Source organism: Serpula lacrymans (genome assembly GCF_000218685.1).
Source record: "Serpula lacrymans var. lacrymans S7.9 unplaced genomic scaffold SERLAscaffold_7, whole genome shotgun sequence".
NCBI lineage: Eukaryota > Fungi > Basidiomycota > Agaricomycetes > Boletales > Serpulaceae > Serpula > Serpula lacrymans.
Window position 1 is genome coordinate 1824994 of NW_006763296.1, and position 17811 is coordinate 1842804.

The 17811-nt window shown below is 46.4% G+C and overlaps 6 protein-coding genes across 6 annotated transcripts; 1 reads left to right on the top strand and 5 right to left on the bottom strand.

The window, feature by feature from the left end:
• Window position 1: 1 nt before the first annotated feature.
• On the bottom strand, window positions 2-1071 carry SERLADRAFT_468644 (uncharacterized protein; the record flags this gene model as incomplete). The annotated part of the gene is made up of 1 exon (XM_007318758.1): window positions 2-1071. One exon carries the CDS (start codon window positions 531-533, stop codon window positions 375-377), a length of 159 nt encoding a protein of 52 aa, XP_007318820.1.
• A 637-nt stretch (window positions 1072-1708) lies between these two features.
• On the bottom strand, window positions 1709-3842 carry SERLADRAFT_468651 (uncharacterized protein; the record flags this gene model as incomplete). Its single annotated transcript, XM_007318759.1, has 8 exons — window positions 1709-1791; window positions 1857-2325; window positions 2397-2456; window positions 2523-2555; window positions 2614-2696; window positions 2750-3120; window positions 3178-3704; window positions 3763-3842. The coding sequence occupies 6 exons, from the start codon at window positions 3702-3704 to the stop codon at window positions 2239-2241; spliced, it is 1161 nt and encodes a 386-aa protein (XP_007318821.1).
• Window positions 3843-4174: 332 nt separating this feature from the next.
• Window positions 4175-4877, bottom strand: N19M (N19M, NADH-ubiquinone oxidoreductase 9.5 kDa subunit; the record flags this gene model as incomplete). Its single annotated transcript, XM_007318760.1, has 4 exons — window positions 4175-4384; window positions 4438-4515; window positions 4578-4722; window positions 4783-4877. 3 exons carry the CDS (start codon window positions 4825-4827, stop codon window positions 4466-4468), a joined length of 240 nt encoding a protein of 79 aa, XP_007318822.1.
• Window positions 4878-5668: 791 nt separating this feature from the next.
• Window positions 5669-6708, top strand: SERLADRAFT_468655 (uncharacterized protein; the record flags this gene model as incomplete). The annotated part of the gene is made up of 3 exons (XM_007318761.1): window positions 5669-6112; window positions 6165-6341; window positions 6397-6708. The coding sequence occupies 3 exons, from the start codon at window positions 5969-5971 to the stop codon at window positions 6526-6528; spliced, it is 453 nt and encodes a 150-aa protein (XP_007318823.1).
• A 279-nt stretch (window positions 6709-6987) lies between these two features.
• SERLADRAFT_468656 (uncharacterized protein) lies at window positions 6988-7422 on the bottom strand (the record flags this gene model as incomplete). Its single annotated transcript, XM_007318762.1, has 1 exon — window positions 6988-7422. The coding sequence occupies one exon, from the start codon at window positions 7374-7376 to the stop codon at window positions 7113-7115; it is 264 nt and encodes an 87-aa protein (XP_007318824.1).
• Window positions 7423-12258: 4836 nt separating this feature from the next.
• SERLADRAFT_361704 (uncharacterized protein) lies at window positions 12259-14602 on the bottom strand (the record flags this gene model as incomplete). Its single annotated transcript, XM_007318763.1, has 11 exons — window positions 12259-12527; window positions 12597-12863; window positions 12917-12941; window positions 12989-13045; window positions 13108-13293; window positions 13426-13528; window positions 13562-13692; window positions 13746-13897; window positions 13964-14152; window positions 14209-14338; window positions 14386-14602. The coding sequence occupies 11 exons, from the start codon at window positions 14600-14602 to the stop codon at window positions 12428-12430; spliced, it is 1557 nt and encodes a 518-aa protein (XP_007318825.1).
• Window positions 14603-17811: the final 3209 nt, after the last annotated feature.

Sequence of the window (17811 nt, forward strand, 5' to 3'; positions counted from 1 at the left end):
TGTTCTAAATGTTATCACATATTATTGTCTGCCATGTTGTTTTCTTCCATTCTTCATTTGCGACACTTCCAAGCTGTCAATCTGCCAAAGGAAGTCTCCCGGGACGTGTTTGTCCTTTCGCTGGCACGGCAGAGTTTTTCAGCGCCTATCCTTGTCAGGGGTTGATAAGTACATATTAGCGCGACTGCGATCCGATAACTCGTTCCAATCATAAGCTTCCGATAAACCAAGCAGTCTTATTCTTACGATCCATCGCAGGGAAAGAGCGGGGAAAGTGTGGGACCGAGGTCACAACACGGGGCTGATAATATCTGAATACCCACCGGCGTCGCACAACTTTGCCTTTTCTTGGTATCGATGGCTTTTCCGAAATATCAACAAACTAACCGTCGTCTTGGTTCATCGATGTGATATTTGGTAATGACCATGCCATTCTTACGTCCAGTGACAGTCTTCTCAGCTACTGCCACTTTCGCATCATCAAGGCCCATCTGACCGCAAGCGCCTAAATACAGTAAGTCAGCACAGGCCATATCCTATGACACGGAAATGACTAGCAAAATCTCAATTGAAACAACACGCGGCCTTTTTCCTGGTTGGGAATGTAGTGCCTCAATACTCAAACGGATCTGATGCCTTCATTCGAAAGCTCCCTCTATAAAACCACGCGTTGACTTCAGGCTGTACTGTTACAAGGCTTATCACTCAGTCGTTCTAATCCTTTCACGACCGTCATCATCAATCATGGTTCAAATGTGTTCGGTAGACTTTACCCCGTATTCACTTCTTTTTTGTTGTCGCTGATTCAAAGTATCTGCATAGTACTGCGGGGTAAAACCCAGATATGTAGAAGCGGGTGGACGAGTGCATGCATATTGCGGCAGAACTTGTGCTAACAACGCAGAAAGCAATCCTGGTGGTGTCCATGATCGACCGAGTCAGGGACACAAGTCGGGCTCAAGCAACAACAACAACCGGCCTCGAGGTCTAGGGGACATAATTGCAACAGAAATAGCACAGAAAAACAAACAAGCCCCTGCTGTCAGCTACAAACTTGTTTCATCCTATAAGAATAACCCTATCTGGAGGGTAAGTCTCGCGCCTTTCCATTCAATTCCTTTACCAGTGTATTATCACAGATCGAAGACACAAGAGGCAAGAGCGAGATATCGGTCGTTCGCGATTATCAGAATGAACAGTGAGTTGACACTAACTCTATCAGTGCTTGCTTGGGTAACTTATCGAACTTGATAGTATCCGTGTGGTATTCTCTTTGAATGACGCAGAGTCTATGGGCCCGGACTTGCCAGATGAAGATGAAGTGGGAGATACATCCGAAGTAGATGACGAAGACCAAAGCCTTGAGGACGAAGGTGAAGCCATGCAATGCACTATCCTAGTTTCAAAAGTTGGTACCTTGCGTCCTGTCTCAGATCGGAATCCACAACTGATATCTCATTACAAAGCCACACAAAGGGACTCTTTTAATAAAAGCTGTAGCTTTGGGTGGCCATTTTCTCATAGACAATGTGTCACATAGCGATGACACTGACCTTGCCACCAAGAACAGCGCTGAAGCTGATTACCAGAGGCAAAACATCTATATCGCACCGCAGGTACTTTTCATCCTTCGACACTTGTTCTCCTTCTGATCGTGCACATCGCACTTGTAGTTCGATGATCTTTCTGAGAGCTTGCAGAATGGTTTCACCAGCTTCCTCGAAGAGAGGGGAATAAACGACGAGTTATCCGAGTTTGTTGGCGAATACGTGAAGCATAAAGAAAACGATGTACGCCTTTTCCTCCTGTATCATCTGTCAAACACTTGTTCATCTAGTATATCCTTGTTACCAGGAACACACGAACTGGCTGCAAGGCCTCCAATCTTTCTTCTCACCTTAAGCAATTTCCTGTATAATTACATGCATAGCTTTATGATAGTCGACATTGCTCGCTAAAGAGACGTCGGACTCGAGGTCGACAAACGAAATCACGGCGAATGAGGAAGATGGAATTCTAGATAAATATACAGATGATATGAAAGTGTAAGGTGTGATTGTCAAGTCATATTTCGTATGTGGAGTTGGGAGTAAGCAGTTAGTAATGCATTTTGGTAAATAGTACATCTATTGATCCATCTATTCCGCCGAGCACTGTATACCTATAGATCTCGAGTGGGTGTTATAGTGACACCTCAAGCTTAAATCATGAATGATATCTGTAGACAACTGATGATCATTAGTTCTTTTGAGTTTCGGTTTCGAGTTCATGAGACTCGGATCCAAAAACCATATGCCATAACTCGGGACCATCTCGAATTAAGGCCTGATGTTTTTTTTTGTTAAGAATAAAAGTTCAGCCATTTGATCCAACCTTTTCGAAATAAAAGAACATACAATGACGACTTCAACTGCAATAAGCGCGATGATAACAAGTTCCATACGGTGTCCGGAAGACTGAAGATAAAAATATAAAAAGTTAGACGGTAAGCCTTATAGGTCTCAAAACCGTTTAAGACTGACTTCAGTTAATAACTGTCGCAATGTCGATTGCACCTGGGATGATATTCGACAATTAGCCTGCAACGACCGCATTTCCAGAGGTACAACCCACCTCAGCCGCATAGGTGATTTTATCGTTGACTGAACTAGTTCTGGTTTTTACTTCCAGTGCGTTGATTATGGACTTGAAGTAACCTGCCAGAAATGTTCAGTTAGTTTCACCTGGAGCACATCGTTGTAAGCGTTACCTTCCAACTCCGGCTCAGCCCAGTAAAAATCAGGTGTATCCGAGAAGTTCTCGCGGTTCAAATTTAATCCTTGCCTAAACTTCATCAGTGCGCCAAGCTTCTTAATCAAAGCTGTCCTTGCAAGCCCAGGTTTGCCCGTCTTCTCGAGAGAATGCGGAAGGAGCGCGACGGAAGAAAGATAATCATCGAGGGAGACTTCAAGAGCTGAGAGGGCAGTAGACCTCGATAAGGCTTGCGAGAAAGCATATCGCGCAAGGAGCGTTTCTTGAGGGAAGACAGGTACATTGGTTGGGATAGTCGGAGCGTTATCAGTTGATTCGAGGGGAGCGACGCGACCCAGTATTATAAGATCGCCCTGTAACCTTGTCTTTCTGCGCAGAAACCAAGTCAGATATCATATCACTGATGAATCAAATTCACAACCCAACTCTGTAGGGTCTGTCACAAATTCCAGCTCTTCTGTTTCCGCTTCTTTCAGAGGACCGAGTTCTGCGCCCTCGCTCCTTGTAATGACTTCTTTCGCGAATTTCCTGGCATCCTCCTCTCCTAATCCCCAGCAGACAAAACTCCCATTTGCAAACAAGAAAATCTCGCCCTCCCGCTCCCCGTCCCCCCAGCGAGGTACCCACCAAGCTTCGTGCAGCGCGTGTGAACCTGCTGGAAGGTTTGGACGTAGACGCGAGAAAAGATAACGTTCAGCCGTGGCGAGGGTAAATACTGGCTGAATTGAACCACGAGTCGGTGTAGGGTTTGACCTGATTGGCAAGGAGGCAGAAGCTGACCGGCGGAGCGGAGTACTGGCTTTTGGTTTGGACTTTGGCGTATCTGATATCGATGAAGAGTCCGATGCAGTTGACATTAGCCGTATTCTGTACATCATAGAACTCGATGATACGGGTCTTGCAGTGCCCACAGAAATGGATCTTTTGACCGAAAACTGTAGCAGACTGAGCATCTGTACAAACATCGTCACTTTCGGTGTAACAATAGACCATGAAGACTGAGTATCTTACCTTCAGGTAAGTGAGGTTAGCTTCGAGGAAGAAATGATAGGTGTGTTTTGTAAAGCCACAAAATCCAAGTTCAAGTTCGCAGACAAATAAATATATCTCACGGCCAAACGGTCAAGTTGATCGTGACGAGGCTCTCCGGCGCCACGTGCATTCTATCCCTTAAACTCAGGCGCAACTCAGGCGCATACATTGCGTGTACTCAGTACTCAGGCTCAAACTCCTTTATATGACCACTGACAAAGTCTGAAATGGAGCGATATATTCAAGAACACCATGACTCTCACTCTGCTGGAATAATGGGAGGCACATCATCTTCACCCTGCCGTGATCCATGTCGAAAGAAATGGGACCATACTTTTTCTTGAAACAAACGACCCTGCCTGCGAAAGCTGTAGCGGCAAAAGGGACTCGGCGTCAGGTTGTTGACAAGGGCGGCAATGTGTGGGATTCTGGTAGCAGACAAACTCCATGATACTTCACAACTTTGAAACAAGTCGAGAAATGGTATATTCAACATTCTCGATGACATTCACTGGGTCCTTATGCTTCTAAATTATCCTCCGTACTGTGTTGGAACGTCCGGATGCGATTACCATCAAGCATACCCAGTGTGGTGCGCATCCTTCCATGGTGGTTGTGAGTTCATATGTGGTGGCAGGTAGGCGTAGCACTCACTTCTCTATATCACTGCAAAAAACAAACGTTATACATCATCTTCGTATCCTTGGACAGCTCGCCGTGACCGTTTTGGGACTGTTGAAAATCCCCATACTCTAGAATGAGTAAATGCACCTCCATCGCACAAACAAACGTACCAGGATATGAGGTGGGCACTGGTTCTCCAGGAGCCCAACCGAAGTAGCGCCTTCGGATTGGAGGAACGCTGAGTGCGAGGACTGGTCCAGTAACTCCCAGAACGCAAGAGTAGAATATGACGGGTTGTTCGTGTGCTAAATGTTGCTTTATGCGATCAAATCAGACTCCAAGCACTGTTTTTCAAAAAGTTTGTAGTGTACACACTAGATAGCGATAACCTCTTCGGAAAGGGGAAACGATGGAGGCCATCTTGTCTTTTGTTGGACAGTACAAGTTTCTGGTACAACCAATGTCACCGAGTGTCGCCGAGCGGAGATTTGTGTTTATTTGCTTGTGTATGGCAACAGCCTCTAAACCAAACAACCATGTCCAGCATTTCCTTATTTCCTTGACCATAACTCATCTCGTCCTCCCAAGTCTTTTCGCCATGCAGAAGTATGAGTATTTTCTTGGAATCACCGGGTCTTTACTATGTCACGCGATTACTAGGGTGCTATACCTGACGCTGCCTATATCATATCTCTAGGTCTACATTCAGCGCTATCGACTTATCATGCTATTCTCAGGCTTTGGAGTTGACCCCGTGCTGTTAATCTCATTCATCAAATATCTTGTTCTTTATCCCTGAGACTGGGCCATATCTGACTGCTGACGGACGACTTGAGGACAGAAATTGCACTCGATACGTGACAACGAATGTGATAGGCGTATGATGGGAATAAGCTTTACCATGACTCACAACAGGACTTTGTCGCCGTCCGGAGTATAGGTCTGTCCAGCCTCGTTATGCAGACCTATCGACGGAATATATTCGTTCCGTAAGGTTTCTCGAGCGCGCTACCACTCGGCTTAAGTTCACCGTAGGTACGTAGTCGACCTTCGCGATGAGCGAACGATGATGCGGATATAGATGCCCGAATTTCTAATTTCAACGATGTCCCCGGACTGTGATCGCCGTTGAGGAGCAGCTCCTTCAAGTTGCGACTGGGCTCTAAAAGCAAGTCGAAGAGGACAGTGTTTTATATATTCATAACTCGTTATAGCTACGATTATGGCTCCGATACCCCTTTCTCCTATGAGACTCTGGGTATGATCCAGACTAACAAAAAGCGCTGGCCTGACGCTGTGCTCGCTTAAGTATTCCTCGTCGATCGAAAAACTAGACAAACCTGTGATGGCGTCAAATTCGTTTGATTGATCCAGTGTCTTCGTTCTCTCGTCATGAGACCTCATGGTACGCGGTCATACCACAACACCGCCCTCCAGAAATCATATATAATTCGATGCACCAGCACCTTTGCTTCTCATCAACCTCAGCTACATCCTTACGTTCACTTTTAGTTGTCTATCCTCTACCTCACTTTCGTCAATCTATCCTCAGATTAATAACATGCAGTTGACACTCTCTTCTATCTTGTTGTCTATTGCCGCTTTCTCCACCGCTGCAAGCGTTCCCATTACCCCAACGATGTGCGCTGAAGCTAGTCGATTTGGAAATCCAATCTACTCGCCCAGCACGGTTGCTCCAGGAGCTGTAAGTGTACTTCATTTCTTTAGGTCGATATTATACTGAATATCACAACTAGTCTATGCAAATCCAAACGGACTTCACTTGCTCCTTCTACTTCGGTATCCACCCTACTTACACCGACTACTACATTGAGGTTCCTACCAACAACAGTGGATACGAGCCAAACATTCTTCTTGCTCGCCGCCAACCCAATGTTACCGCGTCCTCGCCCATCGACAAGTTTACCGTCACAGTGAGTTTGCTCCTGACTTTCTCGCAGCTCCGATCTAAAGCAGGCTCCGTCGTAGATTCCTGACGCGACCTATACCTCTGGTGCAAACTACGCTGTGGTTTTGGACGTTACGTACCCAATCAACGGGACAAATGGCACGCCCGTATATGTTGTTGGTGGTGTCGAGGGTGGGATCACTATTACTTAAATACGGTGGTATGGCTGGTATCTGCACATTAGCTGATTGATTTGTGGTACCTCTCTTAATGACTTGCGTCGGGTAGACTCTATGGACTTCGGTTATTATTTGGTTAATATAATACATTATTGGTTGAATGTGGTCGTGCTTGCTAATTCCAATATTCAATATCTATGGTTCACCTCTGTTCAAAATGTTGATACTGATTATTACGGTGAGTAAAACGCTGACTGTAGGATTTCTGTGTCCATACCTCTAAACTAACATAGTGAAACTGAACGTTACGAAACGAGTTTGCTAGTCCGGTGAAGGTAGGCTTTCGTGGAGGATACTGAGGGGATGGGACTCTAATTGGTAGTGGGAACCGTCTAAAAATGAGATCGTGAGCCAGTAAGGGTAAGGTAAAATCAGCCACGTGAGAGACGTACCTTGGTTGTTAATCCGTGGTATGAAGCATAATAAAGGTCGCGCAATATCTATCTTATGTATTCTCTGATGACCAGCGATCGTCATGCCTATTATTGATGGTACTCTGCTCCAAATTGTGTGCATCCGTTCAACGCGGTTTTGTCTTTCGTCTATAGAACTAAACTCTAAAGCTCAAGAGAGCGAGCAAGCATCAATGGTGTCAATCCGTTGTCGTCTTTCAAATCGACTCGAATGTCATTGTGCGCAAGAAGAAGGCTCACAATCGCCTTCCACGACCTGGCAGAGTCGCAGTCGACATCCGTATAAGTGCTGTCGTACATGCTAGTATTCTCCTCTGTGCCGGTACTCGCAGAAATCGAGCTCCGAGTCGACAAATCCAATACATCGATACCTAAGATCGCGCAGTACAGCGGCGTTTGTCTCTTCATGTTCTTCAGATTTGGTCTGATATTATAGTGCGAGAGAAGTAAGGATGCTACAGCCTCATGTCCAGAATGCACCGCATAATGCAGGGGTGAGTCACCATTCTTGTCTTGCAGGTTCACGTCAACCTCTTCTCTAGTGAAAAGAGGTTCACGCCCATTTTTCGCCGCTTTGAACAGAAGGATCCGACCATGTTCATGTCTCCAATTGTCGTCTCTTGCCAGCAACAGCTTGACGACCTCGTTTCCATCCTCGGCCGCGTAGGAGAGTGGTGTCCGGCCCTCTTCATCTTTGAAGTTGACCTCCACGCCATCTCTTCCCAGCAAGAGCTCGACGATCTCCGTGTTTCCTTGCTCGGCTGCGTAGGACAGTGGCGTCCGGCCCTTGTTATCCCTCAGGTCTGCCTCCACATCATCCCTTCCCAGTAAGAGCTTGACGATCTCCTCGTTTCTATACTCGGCTGCGAACGAGAGTGGTGTCCGACTACATTCATCTTTCGAGTCAGCCTCCATGTCATCTCTTCCCAGCAAGAGTCTGACGATCTCCTCGTTTCCACCCTTCGCTGCGTACGAGAGTACTGTCCTGCCCTTTTTATCTTTTGAGTTGGCCTCCACATCATCCATTGCCAGCAAGAGCTTGACAATCTCCGTCTTTCCATTCTGGGCTGCAAACGAGAGTGGTGTCCGGCCGGAGTCATCTTTCGAGTTGGCCTCCACATCATCCCTTGCCAGCAAGAGCTTGATGATCTCCTCGTTTCCATACTCGACTGCGAATGAGAGTGGTGTGCGGCCCTCTTTCGAGTTGACACCCACATCATCTCTTCCCAGCAAGAGCTTGACGATCTCCTTCTTTCCATTCTCGGCTGCAAACAAGAGTGGTGTCTGGCCGAGGTCATCTTGCGAGTCGGCCTCCACGTCATCTCTTTCCAGCAAGAGCTTGACAATCTCCTTGTTTCCACCCTTCGCCGCGTAGGAAAGTGGTGTCCGGCCGAATTCATCTTTCGAGTTGGCCTCCACATCATCCCTTGCCAGCAAGAGCTTGACGGTGTCCTCGTTTCCATACTCGGCTGCGAACGAGAGTGGTGTCCGGCCAAACCCATCTTTCAAGTCGGCCTCCATGACATCTCTTCCCAGCAACAGCCTGACGATCTCCTTGTCTCTACCCATCGCTGCGTAGGAGAGTGGTCTTCGGCCGAGGTCATCTTGCGAGTCGGCCTCCACATCATCTCTTTCCAGCAAGAGCTTGACAATCTCCTTGTTTCTACCCTTCGCTGCGTAGGAGAGTGGTGTCCGACCGAATTCATCTTTGGGGTCGGCCTCCACCAAGAGCTTGACGATCTCCGTCTTTCCATTGTGGGCTGCAAACAAGAGTGGTGTCCGGCCGAATTTATCTTTCGCGTTGGCCTCCACATCACCACTTCCCAGCAACAGCCTGACGATCTCCTCGTTTCCACCCTTCGCTGCGTACGAGAGTACCGTCTTGCCCTCTTTATCTTTCGAGTTGGCCTCCACATCATCCATTACCAGCAAGAGCTTGACGATCTCCGCCCCCCCATTCTGGGCTGCGTAGGAGAGTGGTGTCCGGCCGAAGTCATCTTTTGAGTTGGCCTCCACATCATCCCTTGCCAGCAAGAGCTTGATAATCTCCTCGTTTCCATAATCGACTGCAAATGAGAGTGGTGTGCGGCCATCTTCATCTTTCGAGTCGGCCTCCACGTCATCTCTTCCCAGCAAGAGTCTGACGATCTCCTCGTTTCCACCCTTCGCTGCGTACGAGAGTACTGTCCTGCCCCTTTTATCTTTCGAGTTGGCCTCCACATCACCTCTTCCCAGCAACAGCCTGAAGATCTCCTCGTTTCCACTTTCCGCTGCGAAGGAGAGTGGCGTCCGGCCCTTTTCATCTTTCGAGTCGACCTCCACATCACCTCTTCCCAGCAACAGCCTGACGATCTCCTCGTTTTCACCCTCCGCTGAAAACGAGAGTGGTGTGCGGCCCTCTTCACTGTACACGAGCAACAGCTTCGGCTCCATGATACATATATGCGCCTTTTTTGGCCTGGCTCGAACCATTGAATATGAACCTCGAAATAGAGCTGTTGTAGACCAACGAGACTACCGGGGTCGAACAGCTCTGCACACCGCAGCATCCACAAATCATGCAAAGGTGGTGAACCTACTACTCGATCGAGGCTATGACGTCAATTCAAGAGACAAAAAAGGCACGACGCCACTCTCCTACGCAGCGAAGGCTGGAAACGAGGAGGTCGTCAGGCTGTTGCTGGGAAGAGGTGATGTGGAGGTCGACTCGAAAGATGAAAAGGGCCGGACACCACTCTCCTTCGCAGCGGAAAGTGGAAACGAGGAGATCGTCAGGCTTTTGCTGGGAAGAGTTGACGTGGAGGCCGACTCGAAAGATGGCACATTGCGCAGTTTTTCGATGTTCTTTTCGCAATGAAGAAACTCGTGTATTATGGCCTTATTCATCTCTTCAACAGGACCACTTGCATGATTTCCCCAGTTGAACACAGCGTAATGGCTTAACTTTTCACTCCATGGCCAGTCATCGTGACCATAATCGTAATCGTCGCCATCGTCATTGCCATCAGAACCATCAGCAGGTAGCGATAACAACAAAGCTTTGAGGCAGATATTGGTAAGTTCAGAGTGAGGATTTGAGCACAGCCATTCCTTATATTCGCTGAAGTAATCTTGCGCAGTGTAGTCTAATGGAGCAGTGATCAGATATAGCCGCCATTGGAACTATGAACAGCTCACGAATCAGGCGGGCCACAGAACGCTCTTTATCGACCTTAACTAAACCGATACAGGCCCCCAATATGGTGTCTATACCCACAAGATTATCACTATCGATTCCTGTACTCCCACGGGAAAGCGTCACAGCCTCTTGAAGTGCCCTACCGCTCAGTGGTTCGTGGGCGTAAGTAATACACATGATAGCCGTCAAAGCAAGTTCTCGGCGTTTCTCGTTTAGTTTGTGGATCCGGCTCATTGTTCCATCGTAGGCACTATTCAACCCTTGGGATAGATTTTTAAGAGCGTCCCGGACCTCTTTACAAGTGACCATGTTTTCCAACGACCCTACATGCAAACGACATAGGAGAAACCTTATCCAATACTGATATATAACTTCTTCAAGAAATGATTAAAGAACCACTCACATGCCATCTGCATATTTCGTAACACCTTCGACAATTTCTTCTTTTAAAGGGGGATCTTCAACGATGAGCCCCGCCAGCGTCTGCTCTAGTAGGAAACAACCTTCGATATACTGACGTATGTCTTTTTCATTTGCACGAAGGCGCATACACGGGAAATCACGAAGAGCATCCCCTATCGATTTGATGTCACGTGAGGTCACCAGAAGATGACATTCAAGAGACTGGAGCCTTTTGAGGAGTTTATAACGATTGGCGCCGGTTTCTGTAATTTCATCCAAAGCGTCGGTAACAACAAAGACTTGCGAAAAATGTTTTATTTCCGATACTAGTGTCTTATGAACATCTTCCGGGGTTGGACGGGAGTCCGTTTGCTGGTGAAATTCATATCTCGTAGCGACATTCTTGAAGGTAGTAGAGGAACATTCAACAAGTTGTTTTAAGAGACTTGCAACAAGGTCATCAACCTTTGGTTGCTCTTTGTAGTTGCAATAAATGAAGGCCACAGCAACATCGGTGTCCTTGTGCTTTTCGGTGAGGAAATTGATAATATGTGACCTAAAAACGAACAAATTTGATCAGAGTGAGTACTTGACTCCCATTAAAACACTTGCGCAAGAACAGTTTTTCCGGCACCAGCTGTCATAACCAGAATCAGATACATGGAATTATGTGGTGATCAAAGAATGAGTACTTACGTATCCCAGGGCACCACAAGGTTTTAAATTTCGTATCGCATCTTATCCACTCCTTGAATTTTTCATCATCGAGTACCCAGTCTCCGGTTCCCTCTTGTTTACTTCCGTAAACGTCACTCTGTGTCCGTCGGAAATTCAAAGGAGTTAACCAGGCAGCTAGTTTCTTCCGCTCTTCGACTAAAACATAAGAATATATTAATGTCGCTGAAGAACATGCGATAAAATGACTCGTACCATTATCCCTGCTGTAAGTGTTAATTGTCGTATGGTCGCCGTTGACATTGACTTGCTGGCCATGAACTTCGCTGAACGTGCTATGACGCGCATCGACGGACGAAGCTTGAGCCATCGTACCCTGGACGTCCACGTCGTGAGACATCGAGAAAATGAAAAGGCCCTGTATAAGACGATACTGCAATGGTTACGAATGTAGATCAAATGGCAGTCGTGATGAGCGAGGAAGAGAGAGAAACGATCGTAGACAGGCGCCTGCGGTCTTATCGAAAACTCTCAGGCGGAACAACCATGTGTTCATTGACACTGATACCGTACCCTAACTAATACACCCTTGAACCTTCTATCATTGGCCTTTACTTTACTGTAACGAAAGAATTTGATGAGGACAGCGCTAGAGGTAAATGCCCTTTATTTATAATATCATGGTTTAACTCACTAGGTGGATATAGCGAAATGCAGAAGCAGTCAAGGACAGCCCGGCTACTACAGGTATACCCAAGCTATTCGATAAGTTATCATGGTATTCGAGCGACTGTACCGATGAAAGATTGGTTAGTTCCAATTCGACATGTTCTGGGAGGCGAACCAATGACAAGGATTTCTTGATCCTGGGAATTTCAAAGGAGGTATTCTGAGGGCTCTGTGTGCAAGGGATCGTTGCGAGGTGATTAGGTAGCGTGGCCGAGTTGGTCTAAGGCGTTGGATTTAAGTATCTTATGAATCCCAATGGGCGCAAGTCCGCGCGAGTTCGAACCTCGCCGCTACCATACGTTTTTCATTTTGTTTTTATTTCTACTAGTGAGCGCCAAGATGCCTGTATTATCACTGTTCTGGAAATACATGCTACTGCGTTGCCACCACCATATGGTTTGTTGTGTGTATATTTTTTCAAGAAGCGCCAATCGTAGTCGTACAAGCCTAACTTCTGACAATTACAGACGTCTCGTTAGACATCCTTATTGGTTGCCCCGTCGAAGCAGCTTCTAACAAGCTCTTCTCTTTCAGCGGATCGGGATTTGATGCTGCAAGGGAATGCAAGGAGGTGGCTTGTAGCAATAGATAAAGCTTCGAGTCAGCGTTGGACACGACACGATTCCAGGAGATGGTGAACTTACCGAGCTACTCCTGTGACGAATACGGGCTCGATCTCGACTTTCTGTCCCTCCGAATCAACTGCTTTCTCGAATCGAAACAAGGCTAGCATGGACGCCAGTGCTATCCAAACCGACGCATCACCGATGTATCGGCCTGGGCAGATGCGGCGCCCAAATCCAAAGGCAGGTGCCCCAGAATCTGTAGCAAGTTTTCCGTCCTCAGTGAGGTGTCTTTCAGGGTGAAAACGATATGGATCTGGGTATCTATCCTCATCGTAGGCCATTGCCCTATTACAGAGTTGTTTCAGCACTGAATTCATACAAGCGAAGACTGGATATACCATTGATTTGTTGTTATAATAGCCCCTGTAAATTCGTTAAAATAAGAGTGTATATTATTGCAATACACAGACCTTTTGGAATGAGATAACCATTGAAAACATCTTCATGCGCAGCCACTGTTGGAACACCTATTTGCCGAATGACCAATCAATGCCCTTCAACAGTGCGCTAAACTCAATAAAGCACTTACTCAACGGCACCGCAGTGTGCCACCTGAAGAGTTCGCGAAAAAGAGCCTCCACGTAGGGCAATGACGGCCTGTCGTTGGAATCAGGAAGCCTTCCTTCTCCTATAACGGTATCAATCTCCATTTGGGCCCGCTCCTGGACGTCTGGGTGAAGCACCATTGCCAATACAAAGATGGATAGAGTAGATTCTGTCTAAACTTCAATTAATTCATCAACTTCTGAGCTTTGATAAATATGGCAACAAACAGTCCCTGTCCCAGCTTCAACAAACGCTTGTCAGAAATACAATCCTTAAAAGAGGTAATTAAGAAAAAAGTTACCTAAGAATGACGAGGCAGCGCAGTCTTTCATCGCTTGCAATGTCTTCTGATCAGGTGCTTGGGCCAGTATCTGTGAGACCAAGGACTCGGCAGACGTCGTGCTCTGAAGCGTGGTTAGTTACCACCGGTCTAGAACGGGAGAAGGGTCTACCATATTCTTCTTTGCATGTTCTATAGGAGCATCAAATACTTCGGGTGCAAGTTTTTGACATACAAGAGCGTTTCGTTTAAAAGCCGCTCCTGGGAACCACGCAGGGATATTTCGGACTTAGGAGCTAGTAAGTAGCCATAGGCTAACCTAACATCATTTGAGCACTTACGAAAGGGGAAAGTGCCAAGGAGAGCAGCTCGTTCAGGGGTCAATCCCTCCGCGGCTAAGTGAATCACCTTCTGTATATTGGCGACTACTGGATCATTGCGGTGTGTAATCTCGTAGCCATACACGATTGACATGATGATAGACGCTCCATACCTAAAATGCATATGGATTAGAATCATTGACGGATAAACATGCAAAGAAAGGCTGCATTATTCGCACGTTTGGAGATGCATCATAAAGTTATCCGGAGATTCGAGTAGGCTCAACAAAAGAATGTGCGCTTTCTGAAATTGCACTGCGCGATATACAACCACGGACTCGGGACGAAAAGTTTGATGGTATATTTTGCGGTGTGATTTCCATCGGTCGCTATAGGGCAACAGCGCTGTGTTGAAATCCAGTCCAAAGCTGTAGAAAATATAACCAATTAGCTATTGGTCAATATAGGAAATGATGCTACGTACAGATGATTTGTAGCAACGCTTGGACGATCAGAGTATGACTTCGAACGTTTTTCCAATAACTCTCTTGCAACTGTTTCTGAATTAATGACAATATGATCTTTTCCAAGAACACGAAAATGAACGATGTCGCCTATGGGTGTGTTAGAATGCGTGGCATATGCTGGAATAATTACATACCGTATTTCTTAGCCCAGCGTGTATATGCGAGCCACGGTTCGGAGACGTCGATATCAAATAGGCTACCAACAACTGGGAGGAGGCGTGGACCAGGAGGTAGAGGCGCCTTTGGTCCACCCGATAATCCCTTCCAGATATATCTGGTGAGCCAAAATGTACCGGTGGAGACTACACAGAAAGCAATAAGAGAAATAGGATGGGTGGAGTAGTAGGCCATCGCAAAGGAGGTGAATGATGTCGAACAAACAGCCTGGCTCACTTTATATCCTCAAAATCGAACCTACCCGGAAAGGCATGAGAATTATGTGCTAACCCATGGCAACTGAAAATGGAGGTACAGAAGGACTCCATGTATGAGCCCGCCACTGTGCAGAGTTCGTGGATTTTTCAAACCAGTGGCGTTACTAAAGAAGACAAGACTGCATTATACATCATTAAATATCGATGACCATTGAAAATGGAGAGGTACACACAAACTAGCGGATACGTTTATCCTAACGAACAAGATCGTCATATCGACGATGACTTGCGTCTTGTATCAGCGTAGACTGTTTTAAGTAAATATATTTAGTTAACGTGCCGAATACATATTTACACCTGGACATCATATACTTGAGTATAGCACACGACACAGGCGAGAGCAGTTTCAGGTTAGTACTAGCTTCCAGCTACATAGCAGGGCTTACCTTGAATGAGATGCTGCTACTAATATTTCTCGAAATGGACCAAGGGGTCTCATTCCGTCGAGAATGGTAGTTACTTATTCGAGAAAAACAAGGCTCCTCTGACCACACGATTACTGTAAAATCCTGTGCTTTGGGGAGTTTCTGAAGGTACTAACGTTCATCGTGTTCACTATTTGTGGTGTAGATTGAACAGAAGCTTTGATTCAGCGTTATTGCTGTTACTAGACTGCGATATACTGTTTCCGCGATGGTAATATTCTGAGTCCAGGTTTTTGGAATACTGTTTGATTGAAGAGATCTCATCTTGTCTTTCCGAGTCTTAGTTGAAACATTGGGAGGTTGGGAGAGCCATGAGAAAGTCATCAATTGGCCATGCAAGCGTCACAGTGAAACTTCAAGCTTGGGCGCCGGGTGCAAGTCAAGCAAGTAGTGATTCTCCTCGCTTACCAATCGTAAATTTCCACGTGCGCTGTGGCGTTCACTTGCAACAGCCTGAGCCTCCCCTCACCTTCTTGTCGGTCTTCAGTGTCCCAGTTTGTCTCCCAATCTTCTTCGTAAAAATGTCGTTGGAAGAAAGTATCAGCTTGGAGGAAACGAACAAGATCCGTATATCTCTTGGGCTTAAACCACTCACTGACGATAGCAACCCAACCGACGACAAGGAGAAAGAGGCAGAAGAAAACTATGCGAAGCAACGGGAAAGGGAAACAAAAGAGAGAGAATCAAAGTAAATTGATGGTCTGTCTTGTGACTGTGTATCTCTCTAATTTATATTTTGATCTTTCACAGGAAAGTCTATGACCGTATAGCCAAGTGAGTATCATTCTTACCATTTGTCTTACGGTCACTTCCATCTTTTTTCTTGGGCATTTAGACCCATGTACAACACGAGAAGGAGCGCATTTGCTCATTTACTGTTTTAAATAGGGTGAGAAATAGACGAGAGCTCAATGCCTCCCTCAAGGGTACAACTCTTGGTGACCCCGATGGCGATACAGAGGATACACTGAAATGGATCAAGAAAGCGAAAAAGAGGGAGAGAGAGCTGGCCAAAAAGCGGCAGGAAGAGTTGGAAAATATGGATAAAGCTTTCCAGGCGGATTACTCTGAAAGTAAGCTCGGTGGTGCTCATATCTTTCCATAAAGATTGACTTACCTGTCGTTGCAGAGGATCTCGTTGGGCTCAAGGTCAGCCACGACTTGGAAGAGTTAGAAGAAGGGGATGCGCGTATACTCACGTTGAAAGATAGCCGCATTCTTGATAATGAAGGTTCGTCCCTCTGTCTCCTCAATATTCCTTGTGGTAGTAATAGGATATCCACACACACAGAGGACGAGTTACAGAATGTAGAGCTAGCAGAAGAAGAGCGAACTCGCAAGAACAAAGAGCTCAAAATCAAGAAACGTGATTACACTGGTTATGATGACGAAGAATTCGGAGAAGGTAAACAGGGATTGAAGCGTGCCATACTGGCCAAATACGATGAGGACCTCGAAGGGGCTCGGGAGTCGGTGCGACCATCTGCTTTCAAAAGATTTTGCACAAGACGCTGACAATCATCCAGGGTTTCCGTTTGGGCAGTTCTGTATCCTCTTCAAAAGTAGCAAGAGCCGAAATCGAGCAAAACCTCGCCTCGGTTAACACATCCTTGTTGTCCATAGATTATGCTAGTAAGTTGTTCGCAACTCATGGATAGGTTTTTTCGTTGACAAAACATGGAACAGAAAATCTGGAAACGGCTGATTATCTTCAGGAAGGAGATATCGGCTTCAAGAAACCAAAGGTACGACTTATCTGTACCCTAACCTTTCCCATCTTCATTTCTCTTCACAGACTAAGAAGAAGCGTTCATCACGTCGCGCGCCAATTGACAGCGAACTGGGTCTTGCTAATGGTGAAAACCAAATGGATGTTGATGAAAAGCCTATCGTACCTCGTCCTCGTAACCTAGATACAAACTTCGTAGATGATGATGAGCTACAAGCCGCTCTCGCTCGTTCCCGACGAGCAAAGATTCATAGACCAAAGAAACTGTCTCCAGAAGAGATAGCTCGTAAAGGTTTGGCTTTCGACGTCGAATTTAGAGTTGGCACTGATGTTATACGTATAGTTGCGGATCAACGTGCGCGCGAAGCTTCTATCAATGCTGATGATATTATTAAGATAGAAGATGGGGACGAGGAAACAGGTGGAGCTGGTCTCACTTTCGACGATACCTCAGAGTTCGTTCGAGCCATTTCTTACAATCCAAATGCCATCAAAGCTGAGCCTGTGGAACCCACGGCTGTCAAGGCATCTCCGAAGCCTCGATCCGAGTCTAGAGATGTGGAGATGGATAATATAGATGAACCTGTGGAGGAACTTGAAGCTGGGGAGGTTTCCGTCAAGGAAGAAGAAGATGAGGAGGCTATCCTGAACGCAATTGAAGATGCAATCAAAGCTACAGAAGCAGCGGAGGTCGCAGCAGCTGAGGGTCGAGATGACGTAGGAACATCAACGGAACAAAATTTCGGTTCTGGAATGGCAGCAACGTTGAACATTCTGCGGCAGCAAGGAATTTTATCGCAACCATCAGCGGACGGTACGGATAGGGAACAAGTACAGCTACAGAGGGATTTGTGGTTAGCAGAACACCGCCGAAGACATGCACAACGAGAAATTGATCGTCTACAAGCTCGTGGGGCTAACAAGGATCAGGCCACGCGCGAGTACGAAAATCGGCTTCGCGAACAGCAAGAA